This window comes from Macrotis lagotis, chromosome 4 (assembly GCF_037893015.1).
Source record: "Macrotis lagotis isolate mMagLag1 chromosome 4, bilby.v1.9.chrom.fasta, whole genome shotgun sequence".
NCBI lineage: Eukaryota > Metazoa > Chordata > Mammalia > Peramelemorphia > Peramelidae > Macrotis > Macrotis lagotis.
This window is the reverse complement of record NC_133661.1, coordinates 21,850,224-21,866,781: the sequence shown is the minus strand read 5'-3', so window position 1 is coordinate 21,866,781 and position 16,558 is coordinate 21,850,224. Positions and strand designations below refer to the sequence as shown.

At 42.4% G+C, this 16,558-nt stretch overlaps 1 protein-coding gene across 16 annotated transcripts in view; it reads left to right on the top strand.

Moving 5' to 3' along the window:
- The window catches only part of RHOBTB1 (Rho related BTB domain containing 1), a 177,566-nt gene that overhangs the window by 122,814 nt on the left and 38,194 nt on the right, over positions 1-16,558 (top strand). The window contains exons 1-4 of one of the 16 annotated variants that reach the window (XM_074232330.1): positions 10,079-10,375; positions 10,984-11,109; positions 11,786-11,861; positions 14,642-14,760. The exons of 10 other annotated variants lie outside the window; for them this stretch is intronic. Coding sequence is in view for 4 of the 6 variants with exons in the window: in XM_074232324.1 (XP_074088425.1) it covers positions 5,743-5,792 (50 nt within the window). In the remaining 2 variants the exon portion in view is untranslated. Of the gene's footprint in view, positions 1-5,673; positions 5,793-10,078; positions 10,376-10,983; positions 11,110-11,785; positions 11,862-14,641; positions 14,761-16,558 lie in introns of those variants that run through there. 5 more of the 16 variants (XM_074232325.1, XM_074232326.1, XM_074232331.1 and 2 more) reach the window with 5 other exon arrangements.

Below are 16,558 nucleotides of genomic sequence, written 5' to 3'. Positions count from 1 at the left end.
GATTGTGACTAGGACCACAAGGAAGTCAATCCATCAATCTATAAGCATTTCCTAAGCACGCTATGTAGCAGACACTGTCCTAAGCACTAGGAATACAAAAAGAGGCAAAAGTCAGGTCCTGCCCTCAAGGACCTTACAGTCTTATAAGGGAAACAGCTTGCAAACAGGCACATCTAGGTATGAAATCACACTGGCAAGGCTTCCTAACTCATTCATTTCAAACTGGTATACATTTAGATAATCACAACTGGATTAGTCCCTTGGATAGCCAATTCATGCAGCATGGTATTAAATATCTACTAGATGACAGGGGTTGTTCCAGTCCCCAAGGGTAGAAATGCCACAGAGAGATAGTCCCTGCCTTCTGGGGGAGAATCTGTAACCTAAATAATCTTATTAAAAGTGCCTCAGAAGATCCATTGAGAAATGGAGATGAAGGGGAAACAACTTAGAGGAACTAACTTTGTTTTTTAAAAACTTTTCTCTCTTTTGTGTGTGTATCATCTCATTTCCCAGTGAATAAAGAAATGGAGGCACCTCCATTATCCAGGACAGTGAATACCCTGTCAGTCAATCAGTAAATAAAAATTAAGTCCACAGAAAGGGCTCCATTACTTTTTTTTTTTGCTAGGCAGTAGGGTTAAGTGGCTTGCTCAAGGCCACACAGCTAGGTAATTATTAAGTGTCTGAGACCTGATTTGAACTCAGGTCCTCCTGACTCCAGGGCTGGTGCTTTATCCACTACACCACCTAGCCGCCCCCTGGGCTCCATTACTTTTTACTTATTCCTCCCTCCCCAAGAGCCAGCCTTTGTAACAGAAAATTAAAAGACAAGAGAGGAGATCACAAACCAATTCATCATAATAACCCCACATGTAATGATCCAATATAAATGAATATGAATGTTTATTCCAAGTCTCCATAATCAAAGGATTTCCATCTCTGAAAAAGGAAGAAGAGAAGCTAGGCACCCAGAGACCAAAATTTCATTTCAGCTTAATAAGCTTCATTAAGCACCTACTGTGTGCTTAAGTGAAGAGCACCGGGCCTGGAGTCAGGAAGAATTGATGTCAGTCCTACTCAGACTTTCCTAGCTGAGTGACCCTGTCTGCCTTAGTTCCTATCCATAAAATGGGGATTACCCATAACTACCCTCCATGGTAATTATGAGGACCAAATAGGCAAATGGTTTTAAAGTGCTTAGTATAATACCTTCAGCAGACTTGAAATAAATGTTTTCTTTCCTTCCCTTGTTCCCTCTTCCTGTGATGAGCATTGACCAGGCTGCTTGTGCTACACAAAGACTGTAATGAAACAGTCCCAGCCTTCCCAGTAACTTCTGTTCCCCTGATGAGAGCAGCTTTTGCTCCCTCCCATCATGTGTGGATCAACTCCATTGCAATTACTATTTTGTTTTTCTCAGAATTCACCATTTTTCTTCCCTGATATTTCTGCCCCTGCCTCCTTGTAGCCACAATGTGCTCATTTCCACACAGTGGTTCATGGATCATTCACTAAGCCCCTCAATGAAGCTACAATGGGGGCTACAGGGAGTTTTCCATACCCAGAGAATTCAGACTGAATTCCCAAGCCTTGCGTTCGGTACAGGGAGACCATGGAAGGAGTGTGACTCCCCTCTTTTCTCCAAACAACTCTGGACTTGCCAAGGAGATTCCCAAGTTGTTTATGTTGAAGTCATCTTTTCTATGAAAGCAGGTTGTGTGTTTGACTGTTCCATGAAAAGCCCATGGATTGATTGTTGCTGATTGGAGGATACAGGGGGGCAATAGGAAGGCAACCATGAGGCAGTCAGAGCAAGAATACCTAAGTCTGAAACTTGCTCAGACACTGGCTATGTGACCTTGGACCAGTCTCTTCATCTCTTTCAGCCTCAGTTTCCTCATCTGTAAAATGGGCATAATTATAGTACTTCCTTACAGGGACCACTATGAGGATCAAAGAATACACACACACACACACACACACACACACACACACACACACACACACACACAAACACACCATTTAATAAACCTTAAATCACCAGACAAATGATCTTGTATTATTATTGTTGTATATTTAACTCCAAATTCATGGGTAGAATTTACCGAATAGTCCTGTCTTGTGGAGGAGGGATCACATTTGTTCCCCTTGGCCCAGGAGTACAGAAGGAGGGGTCAGTGGGAGAGACAGCAGAGAGGCACATGCCTACTTTTTGTCAATGTTGTCTTTCCAACAATGATGGAATAAGTTGGACCTTGGTGACCATTTTGTCTACCCCAGAACAAGAATGGGGGAGATTGTCAGGGAAGGAATGGTGACATTGCTCACAAGGTTATTGTTCAGATAGATCTTGAACTAGTTGGCCACCCACTCAAGTGAATGAAGCATTATTAAATAACCCCTGTGTACCAGCCCCTGACTCGTTCCAATGCTGATTCTGTGATCTTTTAGAACAACTATTTCTAAATCAACGAGCTCCAGATCCACTGGGAAAAGATGATCTCTGAGCTTTGTGACCCCCTTGCTGGTCAGGCTCCTCCACTAGGCCTGTCACTGAGCTCCCTGAACCCTGGCCCCTCAGTTCTGAATGCTTATAAGGATGCCCACAGTCATCTAGCCCTATAACTTCATTATTGCCTCCTTAATTCAACAACAAAAATTTTTGTTTGCTTGACTTCGTATCTCAATTAAGTAAGTTCAGCATTAATGAACATTGAAAAGTAAATTCAGCATTAATGAACATTGAAGAAATGCTGACTGATAGCTGCCGAGTGGTAGAGGAGGGATGGGGAGGTCGATGGGTTTTTCCACTACATCACATGATAGATTGTATCCTGCCATCCTGTGCCCTCTCACCCAACGTTAGCAAGCTGCTCCCTCATGTGACTGTCCAAAGTCTGTTGTCTTTCATTGCCCTCTGAGAGTTCTGTTCTTTTACTATGAGGGATGATGGTTTCAAGTCACATGCTTGAAGAAGGCTCCCTTGTACCCACCTTTTGTTTCAAGCATTCAAGAATTCCTCTTTACTTTTGCCTTTAGTGAGGTTTTTATCTTGTAGTTATAGAAAGACAGGTTCTTCCAAGGGACCAAAATAAAACAGCAAAACCTGATGCTTTGTAAGACAGATGTCCCAGATTTCCCATTATACTCTTCCACCTCCTCTATCTACTTCACCTTCCCCAGTTAACAAAGAAAAGCAAGTAGAACTAAGCATCCCTATCTGATGGTATACATCACATTCCACCCCGTAGCCCCCCTGAGAAGGTCAGCTGAATTAAAATTAATAAAATTAATACCTCTCTGATTATAGCAAGATTTCCTTTGTTCTCTAACCAAATCTGATTTTAAAAGTATTTTGAAGATGTCTACTTGTTCATTTACTGCATAGAGTCACAGGTATTATCATTATGTATTGCACTGTGGCCCTCCTGGGATTGGACTTTTAACGACTCCACTTCAGTTCTGAGCCTTCAACTGTCCTCACTCCTTCCAGCTGTACTCTTGTCTAACCCTCACCAAGAGGCTCAGTAAACCATATCTGCAGCATTAGTAAATTAAATGAAAAGAAAGGAGAAAAAACTGGCATAGTCTACTCATGATGCCACTTGGCCTCTTTGTGATTGCTGCTTCCTTTTCTGAATGTTCACTAACTACCCCTTTAATAATACATCTTAGATGTTGGCAGGAATTGAAGATCACTCATTGGCCCAGAGTTAGCAGATTTCATTCTTTCCCTTTTGGAAAATTGTGCCATTTGTCTTCTCCCTTTGTGGTTTGACGTCCATTCTCTGAAACTTTCCGATGATCCCCAAATGATCCCCAACTGTAGCTTAGCAATTAAGTCTAGCAGTGAAAAGTGGAGCTTCACTAAGCCTAGTAACTGGAATTCACCAAGAGTAGCTAAGTGTTTCTTGCTATCTCCATTTATCTTGGCTATCAACTTACTACTAGCTACTTTTGGTGTTTTTGTTCTACCCTTTCCAGTCCAGAGATCATTGTCTTTGGCAGGGAAAACAGAAAAACAGGCAGTTACCACACCTGCTAATTGTGGGATCTTACCCTCTCACTTCAGTTTCCCCATATCTAAATCAAGGAAATTTGACTCAACCAGACTGAACCAACCTCTTGACCTGTGGATGGCCAAAACCAAACAGAACAGGGTAGAGACAAAAGAGTCAGTAATCAAACAGAAATTGAATTTCAAATTGAGGGGAACAGTTTGCAAGTAAGGACACATGTGCTGGGGCCCTGCCCCTGTTGAGGCAACCTGAGGCATTTGGACTGAATCTTGATTTATATACCTGTGGCTAGTCAAAAAATCAAACAGTGTTGTGTAGAAGCAGTAGTGAGGTACCACAGCAACAATGAGGCAAGGTTGTCTAGTGACATAAAATCCATTCACAGGGGACTTCATGTTGGGCCTGAGCTTAGGGACCATCAGTTCCAGCAGGTGAGTGCAAAGGATTGTTGTTATGTCAAACTCAGGGACCAGATGACTTGCTGGGCTTTAGGTCTGAAAACAGAGTATTTTCTAATAGTATCTTGAACAGACCCTTTAGTTTTAAGACCAAAATCAAATGAGATAACATGTGTAAATGAACTAGAACCATCGAGATCACAACTGTAAAGCACTTTATAATATAACATTCATACATATAACAATTGCAAAGCCACTCCATTTCTGTAGCACTTTAAGATATTTGGAGGTCTTTACACAGAACACTGTGCAGTAGATGATACATATATCCCCATCTTATGAAAACTAAGACTCCAAGAGTTTAAATGACTTACCTGTATAAGGATTCAGGATTTGAAGCTGGAAAGAGGTCTTAAAGTTACTATATCTAGTCCATTCTATTATTTTTCATGGAACAAGACTTGACCAATCTTACATAATTAGTAACTGGGACTTCTATGTGTCCTCACTAGGATTTCTAGCATATTAACGCCTGCATCATGGTTATGCCCGCTTGAAAACTGTTGATAAAAGTCATCTACCCTCATTCTCACAGCCTTCTCTTCTCTCACTGAGCCAGCCATCCTGCTTTTTACCCTTCCTCATAGCATTTCCTTTCTATCTTTTCGGGAGGATTTTCTTATTCTGCTCTGGAGTTGCGCAGTTTCTTTAAAAATTCAAAGCAGCTAGTGGACTCTTTACCAATGGGGCATATGGATGGATGGATGGATGGATGGATGGATGGATGGATGGATGGATGCTTGGAGGAGTGAATAGATAGATATATAGGTAGATAGCTAAATGAATGAAGAATTATATAATATAGAGGTAAGTATATAATATATATATATATTATTAAGTAGACAAACAGGTAGATGGATGGATAAGTGTATATAGAGTGAAATAGGCAGATAAATAAGTAAATAAATGGATAGTTATTTGGTAGCAGTTGGATGGATAAGTGGATGGAAGGGGGAGAGAGGGGGAGGGAGCGCTAACAAATATTATTGCCCTCTTCATGGGCCTTGTAACCACTTGATAATCCTCTAGAAAATAAGGTAAGATCATTAGTAAGAAAGTTTCCCAGAGCTGACGGAGGAGGGGAGGGGACAACATCTAGGTGAGAAGTGCTAAGTCATGGGGCCCTCTTGAACTGGCCTAGACGGAAAATCAAGAAGCCCCCCATTTATCCCCTCTCCCTTTGCAAATTACAGTTAAAGGATTATGAAATCTCAGCTGAGAGTGATCCAAGAAGCCGTCTAGCCCACCTCTTCGTTTTATAGATGAAAAAACCAAGTGACTCAACCAAGATCCTTCTGCTCATCATTGACAGGTGGGATTGGAACCCAAGGCCACAGAATCCAGTTCCATGCTCTTCCTTGAATTGTGATTCAGAGCCAGGTCCCATCCCACTGCTCTGTCCACTAATGGCAGCTGGCCCACTCTGCCCAGATTGCCAGGATGCCCCCTCCCCCTTCTACAATTTCCAGTATTGTTTTCTTCAATTCCGGTATGTCCATACTATGCCAGACTCCATCAAGTCTGGACCTCAGCCACATTTTTTCAAAACATCTCAAACACTCAGAAGAAGTCCCCTATGGGTGTCCAATACCAACAAAAAATGGGAGGCACAGTCAGTGAAGTGAGCTCTCATCTTTCCCAGGCAGTATTCACCTGTGATAGGTGAATTACTTGATTTAAATTTCTGTAATAACAAGCTGGCCAAACATCAGGGCGGGTTTCTGAAAGAAGACTTTTTGGAGATGTATGCTTCCATTCTCCAGGCCTATTCTCTTTGCCCTCATACTAACCATAAAAGCTGTCCCCCCCTGCCCCCCAGCCCTCATGAATTCTTTTCAAGCAAGGTGGATTAAGTTTCCTCTGTAGAGGACACAGGTAGACAGAAGTCATTCTGTTCTTCTCTTGTGGAGGCTCAATAAAAGCCCTTTGAAAATTTCAGGCCTGGGTGCCTGCTGTTTGTGCCCTGGTAGGAAAGGGTCTATCCCTGCCTTTTTCTGGAGCTTATATATCAGTAATGGGGCAAATGCTGTAGATTCTGAATCCACTTTTACTTTTCCTCTTACTTGGAGGTGGGACCAGGAAATGCCAGTTTGGAAAATCTTTGAGTCTCTAATGAGGGTCTGCTAGATTCCTTCTACAATGATGTAATAGCAAGTGGCATTGACAGAGAATAGCCAGAAAAATCATTGCTATGAGTGAGAGTGTGTATGGTGTGTGTGTGTGTGTATGTGTGTGTGTGTGTGTGTGTGTGTGTGTATGTATGTATGTGTGTGTGTGTGTGAGAGAGAGAGAGAGAGAGAGAGAGAGAGAGAGAGAGAGAGAGAGAGAGGAGAGAGAGAGAGAGAGAGGGAGAGAGAGAGAGGCAGAGGCAGAGGCAGTTGGGCTGCTAGTGGAGGGAGGTTCTTGAGTTCCTCTGTTATAAGGACGGCTCTTAGGAGCAGAAGTAGTGGAGTGTGGAAGAAGAGAATGGAAGAAGCATTTATCCTTCTCCTACTATCTAGCAGTTTGGACTTTACAAACTTTATGTCACTTGATGTTCATCATCCTGGGAGGCAGCTGTTATTTTCTAATATCATAGTTAAGGAGACAGACAGAAAAGGCAAGATACTTGCCCAGGGTCCCATGACTAGGAGGTGCCTGAGACTGGATTTGGACCTGACTTCAGGTCTCATACTCCATCTGCTATGTCATCTAGTTGAAAGCCTTAGAAAGACTGACCTAGCAAAGAAGCCTCTAGTCCGGAAGCAGCGGCAAAGGAAAGAAGTGTGATTGCTAGCTTCAAATAGTTGCAAGTCTGTTGTTCTATGGAATAAGAATAAAGCTTGGTCGGCTTGGTCCCTCCCATTTCCCTAACTCCTGGCCTTTCCTAGACTGTCCTCTATCCCTGGGCCGCTTCCTTCTGCCATCTCCTAGAATTCCAAGTTCCCTACAAGACTTCTCTTGGGGGCCTCTTCTTCCTTAAGTCACTTCCTAATCTCACTTAACTGTTACAACTCCTTCCTGACCCCCCCCCCAAAAAAAACTACTTAGCATTTACTCATCTGTGTATGTGTTGTAGCCTCCTAGGAAGAAGGGAGGAAGGGAACAGGAAAGAGAGACAGAGACAAAGACAGTCAGGACACAGAGAGAGAAAGAGAGCACATATTAAACATTTGGTATGGATCAGGCAGCTTTGGGAATATAAATACAAGCCAAAATAAATGTGTGTGTGCATATATAGTGTCTATTATATATTATATACATCTATGTGCCCATATAGGCAATATCTATGTAGATATATTTACAATCTCTGGTCTCAGGGGTCTTACATTCTTTTTTTTTAGGTTTTTGCAAGGCAATGGGGTTAAGTGAGTTGCCCAGGGTCACACAGCTAGGGAATTATTAAGTGTCTGAGGCTGGTGCTCTATCCACTGTGCCACCTAGCTGCCCCCGGGGTTTTACATTCTAATGAAGGCCACATACATATAGGAATCTGGAAAGAGCTATGAAGCAGGAGTGGAGAATAGAGTTGGGGGGGGGGCGGTATCGAGACCAGGTGGGAAAACATGTCAGGAAGTGAGGTCAGGACAGGTAGGAGCAGGGATACCTAGCGATCCCTGAAATGATGGACTGGAACAGGAAGTCAACTGATCGGAGAGGGGAGAATTACTGGGACAGAGGAGGAAGCAGAGCCAGGGCAGGAGAGAAATGTGTCATAAGAGAGGACCAGAATATCTCTCTCTCTCTCTCTCTCTCTCTCTCTCTCTCTCTCTCTCTCTCTCTCTCTCTCTTTCTCTCTGTCTTTGTCTTTCTTTTTTTAGTTTTTTTTTTTGTAAGGCAAATGAGGTTAAGTGGCTTGCCCAAGGCCACACAGCTAGTAAGTATTAAGTGTGTGAGACTGGATTTGAACTCAGGTCCTCCTGACTCCAGGGCTGGTGCTCTATCCACTGTGCCACCTAGCCGCCCCGTGTCTTTGTCTTTCTTACACTACACTCAGTGTAATATACTTCATCTTTGCTCAGTTGAATTGAATTTGCAGATTAATCATCAGCAAATATTTATTAAGGGATTGAGTATGCCGAGTCACTCTACTAAGGCACAGGGTCTCCAGAGAAATCATTCCCTGCTCTCAGGGAGCTTCCGTTCTTCAGGGATAGGGTGGGATATGTTATATGGATATACTAAATATATACCAAAGTATATACCCAGTCAATGCGAGGTATTTGTGTGGGGGAGGAGGAGGAAGAAAGGGAAGTGTGGGCACTTATAGGGACCAGTGTCAATGTAGGTGCCAATGTTTGAGCCAAGCTTTGAAGGAAGCTAGGTTCTATGAGGAAGGGTCATTCTCCCAGAATAGGAGGGGGGGAAGTACCCTTTATAGAGTTATAAGCCAGTTAAGTCTGGAGCTTCAGGCATCTGGAACAAATGGACACTAATTACTAGATTCTTGAATTTGTGGCTTAATGGGAGGATTGAACTTTGAAGCAGAATTCCCTTTCAGAGGGGATTTTTGAAGGATTCTTCAAAGCTTAAGGCATATGTTCATGGAGATAGGTCTGTGATCAGGTTGTGAAAGGCAATGAGGGTGTCTGGGACATGTCTTTACCCTGAAGGGGCATCATCGAGAATGACCAGGAGGCAGCAGATGGAATGGCCAGAGTTCAAAATAATGAATCAGCTAAGATTCTGACGCTGCTGCTCATTACCTATGGGGTCTTGGACAGGTCGCATGAAGTGACTTTACACTTTTAATGAAAGTCTGTAAACCTCAATTTACTCATCTGTAAAATAAGGGCATTGAGAGAGTACCTTCATAGGCTCAAGGTCCTTCCATGTTATTTCAGACTTCCTGAAGGCTCAGGAATAGGCAGCAGCACGGACTCTTCAGTCTACACACATTGCCCTTTCTGAATTTCTATTTAGGCCTTAATAGCTCTCTAAGTCCATGCTATTGAGAGAAAACTCCCTTCTCTTAAGCCTCTCACATTCTCCTCAAACAATGAATAACTCCCTGTTCTGTTTATTTAGCTTAGAGGCTCAAGGAAATGATACCTCCCACTGGGAATGCTCAGGTCTGCTGCAGGCTTCTGGGACAAGCTAGAAAGAGCCCCTCTGACCACATGGCAGGAAAGAAACTATCTTAGGATGGAGGTAGGGCTGCCTGTAGGGGGACATGAGGGGAGTTCCCAATTTGGAGAAACACTCCAGATAGGGGTGCTTCTTTTTTGCTTAGAATACGGATTACTCTGAGACTCCAGGCAATGGAGTGGGGGTAGGGAGAGTGAAACATGAAGGCTCTGCCCTTTTGGAAGATCATGCTGACCGTCAGGTGGGGGATGGATTGCACCGGGGATCACTGTGAGCTGTTATGAAAGTGGAATGACAAGTCCAGTGAGAGGGTCCTTAAACACTCTAGGTAGAGTCTAGCCCCCCACAAAAGCCACAGATTCTTTGACTGGGGTCCTTCACTGGATCTGCTGTTGAGAAAAAGTATATGTTAGTGCCAGTGAAGCCACAGTGGGAGCAGGCACACACCTGGGGTCAGTGCCATGGCCCCTGAGATAGCCAAGAGGTAGTTCTAGGCTCCCAGAGAAGAACCTGGGGGGGGGGGGTGAACCAACCTTTGTCCTTTGGAGTAGCCTATCCCAGAGCTCATAAACCTATGATTTTGTGACTTAATATGGGTTCTGCAGACCCCTTCTCAGAAGAATGAAAACTCATAAAGCAAAATGAACAGTATTATTAAGGAAAACATTACAAATTGTGTTGAACTCAAGTTATCAAAATAATTTTCAAAAACAAGTTCATAGACTCCAGGTTAAAAGTCTCTGATCCTCATTTTATACATGAAGAAGCTGGAGGCACAAAATAATGAAGTGGTTTGACCCCAGTTGCACAGGAGAAGGGGAGTAACAGGTATTGTTTGTTTGCTGGTTTGTTTATTTCTGGACTGCTTTTGTAGACTTATTTCATATTATTCCCCTTCATATAGTCTCTATTTTTAGGAATAGGGCCACAAAAGTATTAAAATATTGAATAATAATCCAATTCATTTGATCAATTATTAATACAGCATTCTTATTGCACTTGTAGATTTACAATGTGCTTTACATTTAACTCTCCCAACAACCTTTGAAAATAGCCATCATCATCATTATTTATTATTATTATTATTATTTCCCCATTTTGAGCATCACTGAAGTGCATTGCCCAGGGTCCCATGGCTAGTAACTATACTGACCCTATGTCCAGTTTCCTCACCTGTTCATCTAGCTAGTGTAGTTTCTGCTGCCCCAGATTGACCTGGAAAGAATTTTGGGGATGCCTCTCTTCTCTCTGATGGAATGGAGCCCAGTCTAAAGATGGATGGGGCTTCCTCCCTTGTCCCCCTTCTTGAGGTAGGTTATCCAAACCAGAATACTACCTCAAGCTGATACAGAATGTTAGAGGTGCCACAAGGAATCATAGATTTAAAACTCAAAGAGACCGGGGAGAACATCCTCCTGTTCTACTCCATTTTACAGATAAGAAAACTGGGGTTGTCTTGCCCAGGGTTATATGGGAAGTATGTGAATCAAACCCTCACCCTCTGGTACTAAATCCAAGATTCTTTATGTTGCTCAGCATAAGGGAGAAGACAGACTTCTGAGGTATGTGGAAAGAAAGATCATCCAGGTAAAACAGGCTGACGTCAAGTAGAGAGCAGGATAGACAAAAGAAACACCTGGGGATGTTGTGGGATCTGGGACCAACTGGCAGCCAGTTTAAGTGAAATTGAGACCATGTGAAGGGTGATAGTAGGAAGAAGAGTGGAAAAGTCACTCGGAGGCCAGATTGCGGAGGACTTGAAATGCTCGTAAATAAATGTGTAGCTTGTAATTAGAACAGTAACAACTACCATTTCTAGAATGCTATATTGTTCAAAGAAACCCTAGGGAGGGAGGGGAGATATTCTTATCCCCTTTTTATAGATAAGAAAACTGAGGCAAATAGAGATGAATTGGTTTGTTTGCCCAGGGTCACACAGCCAGGCTCTACCCACTGCATCCCCAGACACAAAAGAGCCATTTATAAATATTTCAGAAATCCTTAATGCTAACCCTTTGGCATCTTCAAGAAACTAGGAGCAGAAAATGGTGAGGTAGGGATCTGAGAAAGGAGACTTTGCACAAAATTCACTAGCAAAAGGTAATCAAGGAGCTTCCTCTGAGATAGAATGGAATGTATTTTTAATCTTAATTGTTTCTATTATATATATATATATATGTTCTCTTATTATTAAAGTTGATGGGTTTATGATTTAACAATAAAAACTTGTGTTTTCAGTCAGACTGAAATTCTCATCAATGCAGCATTTCTACTCTAATGGGTCCGAGAGTCCTAGAGAGTTGCCTTAGTTCATGTGAGTAATTATCCTGTAGCCATAGCTAGAATATCAGAATAGCACTGCGTTGATTATTGTTGCGGAATGAATGGCCCCAGGATGCAAAGGAGGGGGGTACATATATATAAATGTGACAGGTTCTTGGAGAGATGCAGGATTTGAATTCATACCTTCTTGTTCTACTCTGACCCCCTGCTTCTCCATTGACCTACATAAAGTGTTCTTAGGGTGGCAAAATGTTTAACATTCTTTTTCTCACTTGAACCTCACAGGCCCCCAAGGAAGTAGGCATTGTCACCATTTAGAGATAATAAACTGAGACTCCCAGATATTAAGTGACTTGCCAATGGGTACACAGCTAGTAGGCGTAGGAGACAGAATTCAAAGCAAGGTCAGACTTGATGCCCTGTCTGTAATAACAGACTGCCCCTCTGAGTCTTAATCCTGTTGTGGCTTAGAGTTACTCTTCCCCAGAGTCTGTGACATTCTTCCATATTCACTTGGCCTCTAGGGACCATTCAGTCCCAGAAAAATAATTAACCCGGTATCATTCTGGTGTCACGGAAGTATCTACTCAAGTGGATTAATCCATCCTGGAAGACAGTTTCCAAAACATTACTAGCTTGCAAAAATGCTGACCATCCATCCCTTCGTATGAAATACTTTCATAGACAGAACTTGGAGAAATACCATTTGATTCCTGCGGGCTTCTTTTTCAGTGTTGAATGACATTCTTGAGAAACCACATGACATAGCAGACAGAGGGCCAGCCTTGGAGAAAGGAAGACACAGGTTCAAGGCCTGCCTCAGGCATGTTCACTGAATGAAAATGGATGTTCCTTAACCAAATCAGTGCCAAGGACAAACACTGTAAACCATATGTAGAAATGAATTGCCAGTATGCGTCAGTAGAGGGACTTTCTAGGCCACTGAAAGCACAGGTCCCCCTCCCCCTTCCACCCGGGGTGGGGCAGGAGAGAAGAGAACTTTGAAAAGCATAATTATTGGGGCGGCTAGGTGGCTAGTGGATAAAGCACTGGCCCTGGAGTCAGGAGTACCTGGGTTCAAATCCAGTCTCAGACACTTAATAATTACCTAGCTGTGTGGCCTTGGGCAAGCGACTTAACCCCGTTTGCCTTGCAAAAAAAAAAAAAAAGAAAGAAAGAAAAGCATAATTATCCCTGACTGGATATTTTAGGTTGACTAAAAAGGCTATAGGTTTATGGGTCCACGTTGTCTTGCCCCAGTTAAAGAGTTTCATCATTCTTATATCTGTCTTTGTAGTATATGATACTGGTCAAGTTTATTAATTGCCTGTCTGGATTGAATAATATTGAGCACATCACTTAACTGTCTTCCAGAGGGAAGAAGGGTTATGGTTGTGAGGGATCTAACTAAACTGTCTTTTGGAAGGCAGCAGATAATAGTCGTAAGTGAAACACCTCAGTCTTTATTCTCGTTGAGTCCCTGATCCTGTTATACCCCCCCCAAACCCCAAGAAATTATTTTGTTTGGGGAAACCAATACATATCTAAGGGGGGGAGGAAGTAAGGTGGGAAAGAACATTTACTTTCAAAAATTTGCCTTTGATCTTAATATTCATTTATTTTCCTGATTTCTGTTTGCATAAAATCATCCTCTCTTATTATAATTAGAAAGTATCATATAATTAAAGTATTGGGGCAGCTAGGTGGTGCAGTAGGTAGAGCACCGGTCCTGGAGTCAGGAGGGCCTGAGTTCAAATCTGGCCTCAGACACTTAATAATCGCCTAGCTGTGTGACTTTAGGCAAGTCACTTAACCCCATTGCCTTAAATAAATAAAAATTTAAAAAAATACAAAGTATCCAAAAAGAAGGAGGAACCAGGAGGAGGGAATAGAATTATGGGGGAAGGGGAACCTTCAGGAAGTCTTCAAGTAAGACTGGATGCCTATGCATCAGGTGAGCTAGCATGGAGATTCTTTTGAAGGTTTGGGTTGATGGCTGAAGTCCTTCTAAATTAAATGATGAAATTCTTTAATTTTTTGACTCACAGTTGGATGTTTAAATAGCTTGCCCAAGTTTGTATTCAAAGGTCTTGTGCAAGAGCAACAGACCAAGGAGAGTGGCAGAAAAATGCCTGAAAGAACCCACATATTACCTCCCTTGAGCTTTGACCCATAAAATGATTCATGGCTAATTCTGGGGGGAATCTGGCAATCAGCCCTCTCTGGTCAGGTTAATACTCTCATGATGTGAGCTATCACATAAGTAGCACCATTCAAAAGTTTTGTTTTTTAAACTGGAACAAAACCTCAAAAGCAGGAATCTGTAACCTTCCTTATGTCATGAATCTCTCTGAAAGCCTGAAACCTTCAGATCCCATCTCAAAACAATGAAACCATTTATATTGAAATAGTTATCCGAATGAATATGTGTGAATTTGTATGTGTGTATATTTAAGTTCACAGATGACCCAGGTTAAGAATCCCTGAGAAAGATCAATATATTCCAAGCCGGTGTTAGGTACTTTGCCTGTGAACTTGATGAATGGCCATGCTTCCATTTTTTAAGAGTGCCCCCCCATCCCATGTTTAGGGAAAAAAAGATGATGATTTAATCTGCATTTTAAAATGTTGCTTCCTACTAAACATAGAGTTAGGGACCTTGGGACAAAGAGAAAGTTCTGCATGCTAATCGCTCCCCAATCTGGATATATTTCAGGGTGTTTTGACAGTTTTCCCCACTTAACATCTGTACTTAAGAAGCCTCCCTGCTCTTGGTAAAGTATGGACATGATTTCTCTTGCCCACCTCCAGGGCACTGCATGGTCTTCCTTCCCCTGCCTTCCTTGGATCCCCTGCCAGGCTGTCCCCAACAGGGCTTTTCATCCGTCATAAGTGTGGACTGACCCGGCCATCCATCTGCAGGTTACTTGGTATGCTTGCCCTCACTGACCAAGGCCCTTCCCATCTCATCTGACACTGGCTGCTCCCTACTAAAATACCAACAACAACTCACAAGCAAGCTCCTATGTAACACGTCTCCCTTCTGTGCCTTGCTTCATGCTCTCCTGTGCTATGTGGATTTGTTTGTTTCGTCTCGCACTATCAGGACGCATGGAAGGGTGACACAGCTAGAAAGGGGTTTGAACATTGGTGTACCAATCGTCTTGGCCAGTATTAGGGCAAGGAAGAAAAGGGTTTCAAAGCTGAAGGGTGGTGTCAATTTTTGGAATTCAAACTTTCTTGGAATGGGACCAATGAGAAGAACTTTGAATCCATTGTTAGACAGGAAGGCTATGGTATTATCTGTGCAAAAGGGATAAGGGATCAAAGATGAGTTAATCAGCAAAGGACACAGTTCTGATCAGGGAAACAACATCATTCCTATCTTATTTTTGGAAGCAATAGATCCAATGGTATGGCCATTTGGCTCCACAGTTAAACAGTGGATTGAGTAACCACTATTTAGAGAGCTGAGATGGGAAGGATCTGACCTTGAATCAAAGCCCCCTGAGGTAGACCTGAAAGAGTGTGAAAGTTTGCCCTCTTGGCTTAAATTAACCCTTGCTGACCTTCCAATTGGGCTGTCTCATTCCCTCTCCTCTCTCTTGCACCTCTCCACCCCGCTGATATCTCCGAGCAGATGGTTGGTCACGCATTGGTCATAAGCCATAGAATTAAAACTGGAAGAGATCATAAGGATCATCTAATGAAGGTTCTTCATTTTACAGATGAAGGAATTGAGAAGAAGCTTGCCTAAGGTCATGCAGGGAGTAACTTGTTCTAATTGGTGGACAAAGCCACACGATTTTAGGACTAGAAGGACCCATGGGAGTCATTTCATCTAGTGCCCTCATTTTTCAGATGAGGAAACAGATCTCTGATACAGTAAGGAAAAAGAGAGATGAGCTAGGCAGAATGACGAGAAGTCTTGAGGCAAAGAAGAAGCTGAGTAAAATGCATTTGGCTCCTGGCAAGTGGTTTTTCAAATTCATTTTTCCAAATATGACTTCAAAGGCTAGATCTGATATTTTAGATAGGACGATTATCTATATATTTGGATCCTTCTATGAACTCTTCCCTGCACAGGTTCCTAAATCTGGCTGGAGACATTCTAAAGACATTTTTATTTTGTGGGTATGTGGTGCTTGCTGCTCTAAATCTAGCTCTGGCCAAGAAGCGTGGGTAACAAGAAGCTTCTGGCACTTTCCCCCCAACTGCCCAAAGCATTTGGGCCCAACTTTCCCTTCAGACCTGTTAAGGCCTTATGTTGTCCACATTCCTTTTTGCCAATTTCCTATATGAGCTTTGCCCTACAACCAGGGCAGAGCAGTTAAAAAGTCAAGGAGTACTTGAATTTGAGGGGGTTTTTAGGCTCCACTCCTAAAGAGAAGTTGATGCAAATGAAGCAAGATTCTTGAATAACATACGGCTTTTAAAAATTACATCTGATTTTTTAAAAATTATGTCTGGTTCTCATCCACACTGACTCAGCAATAAGAGAAATGTCTCTTTTCCTTTTTCTCCCTTCTATTCTTTCCCAAAGATTGGAATTGCTTCAGATTTAACTAATCTATTTTCAGAAATTTCTTGGATGAGAAAGTGCCCCCAATAAAACATTTATGGGAACATCTCCACTTCCCCTTGGAACATAAGAATCATGTGTTTATACCCAAAACAAAAGAATGAGCATTTTGGGAGATGTTGTAAGGGGTATTTTTGTCAGACATA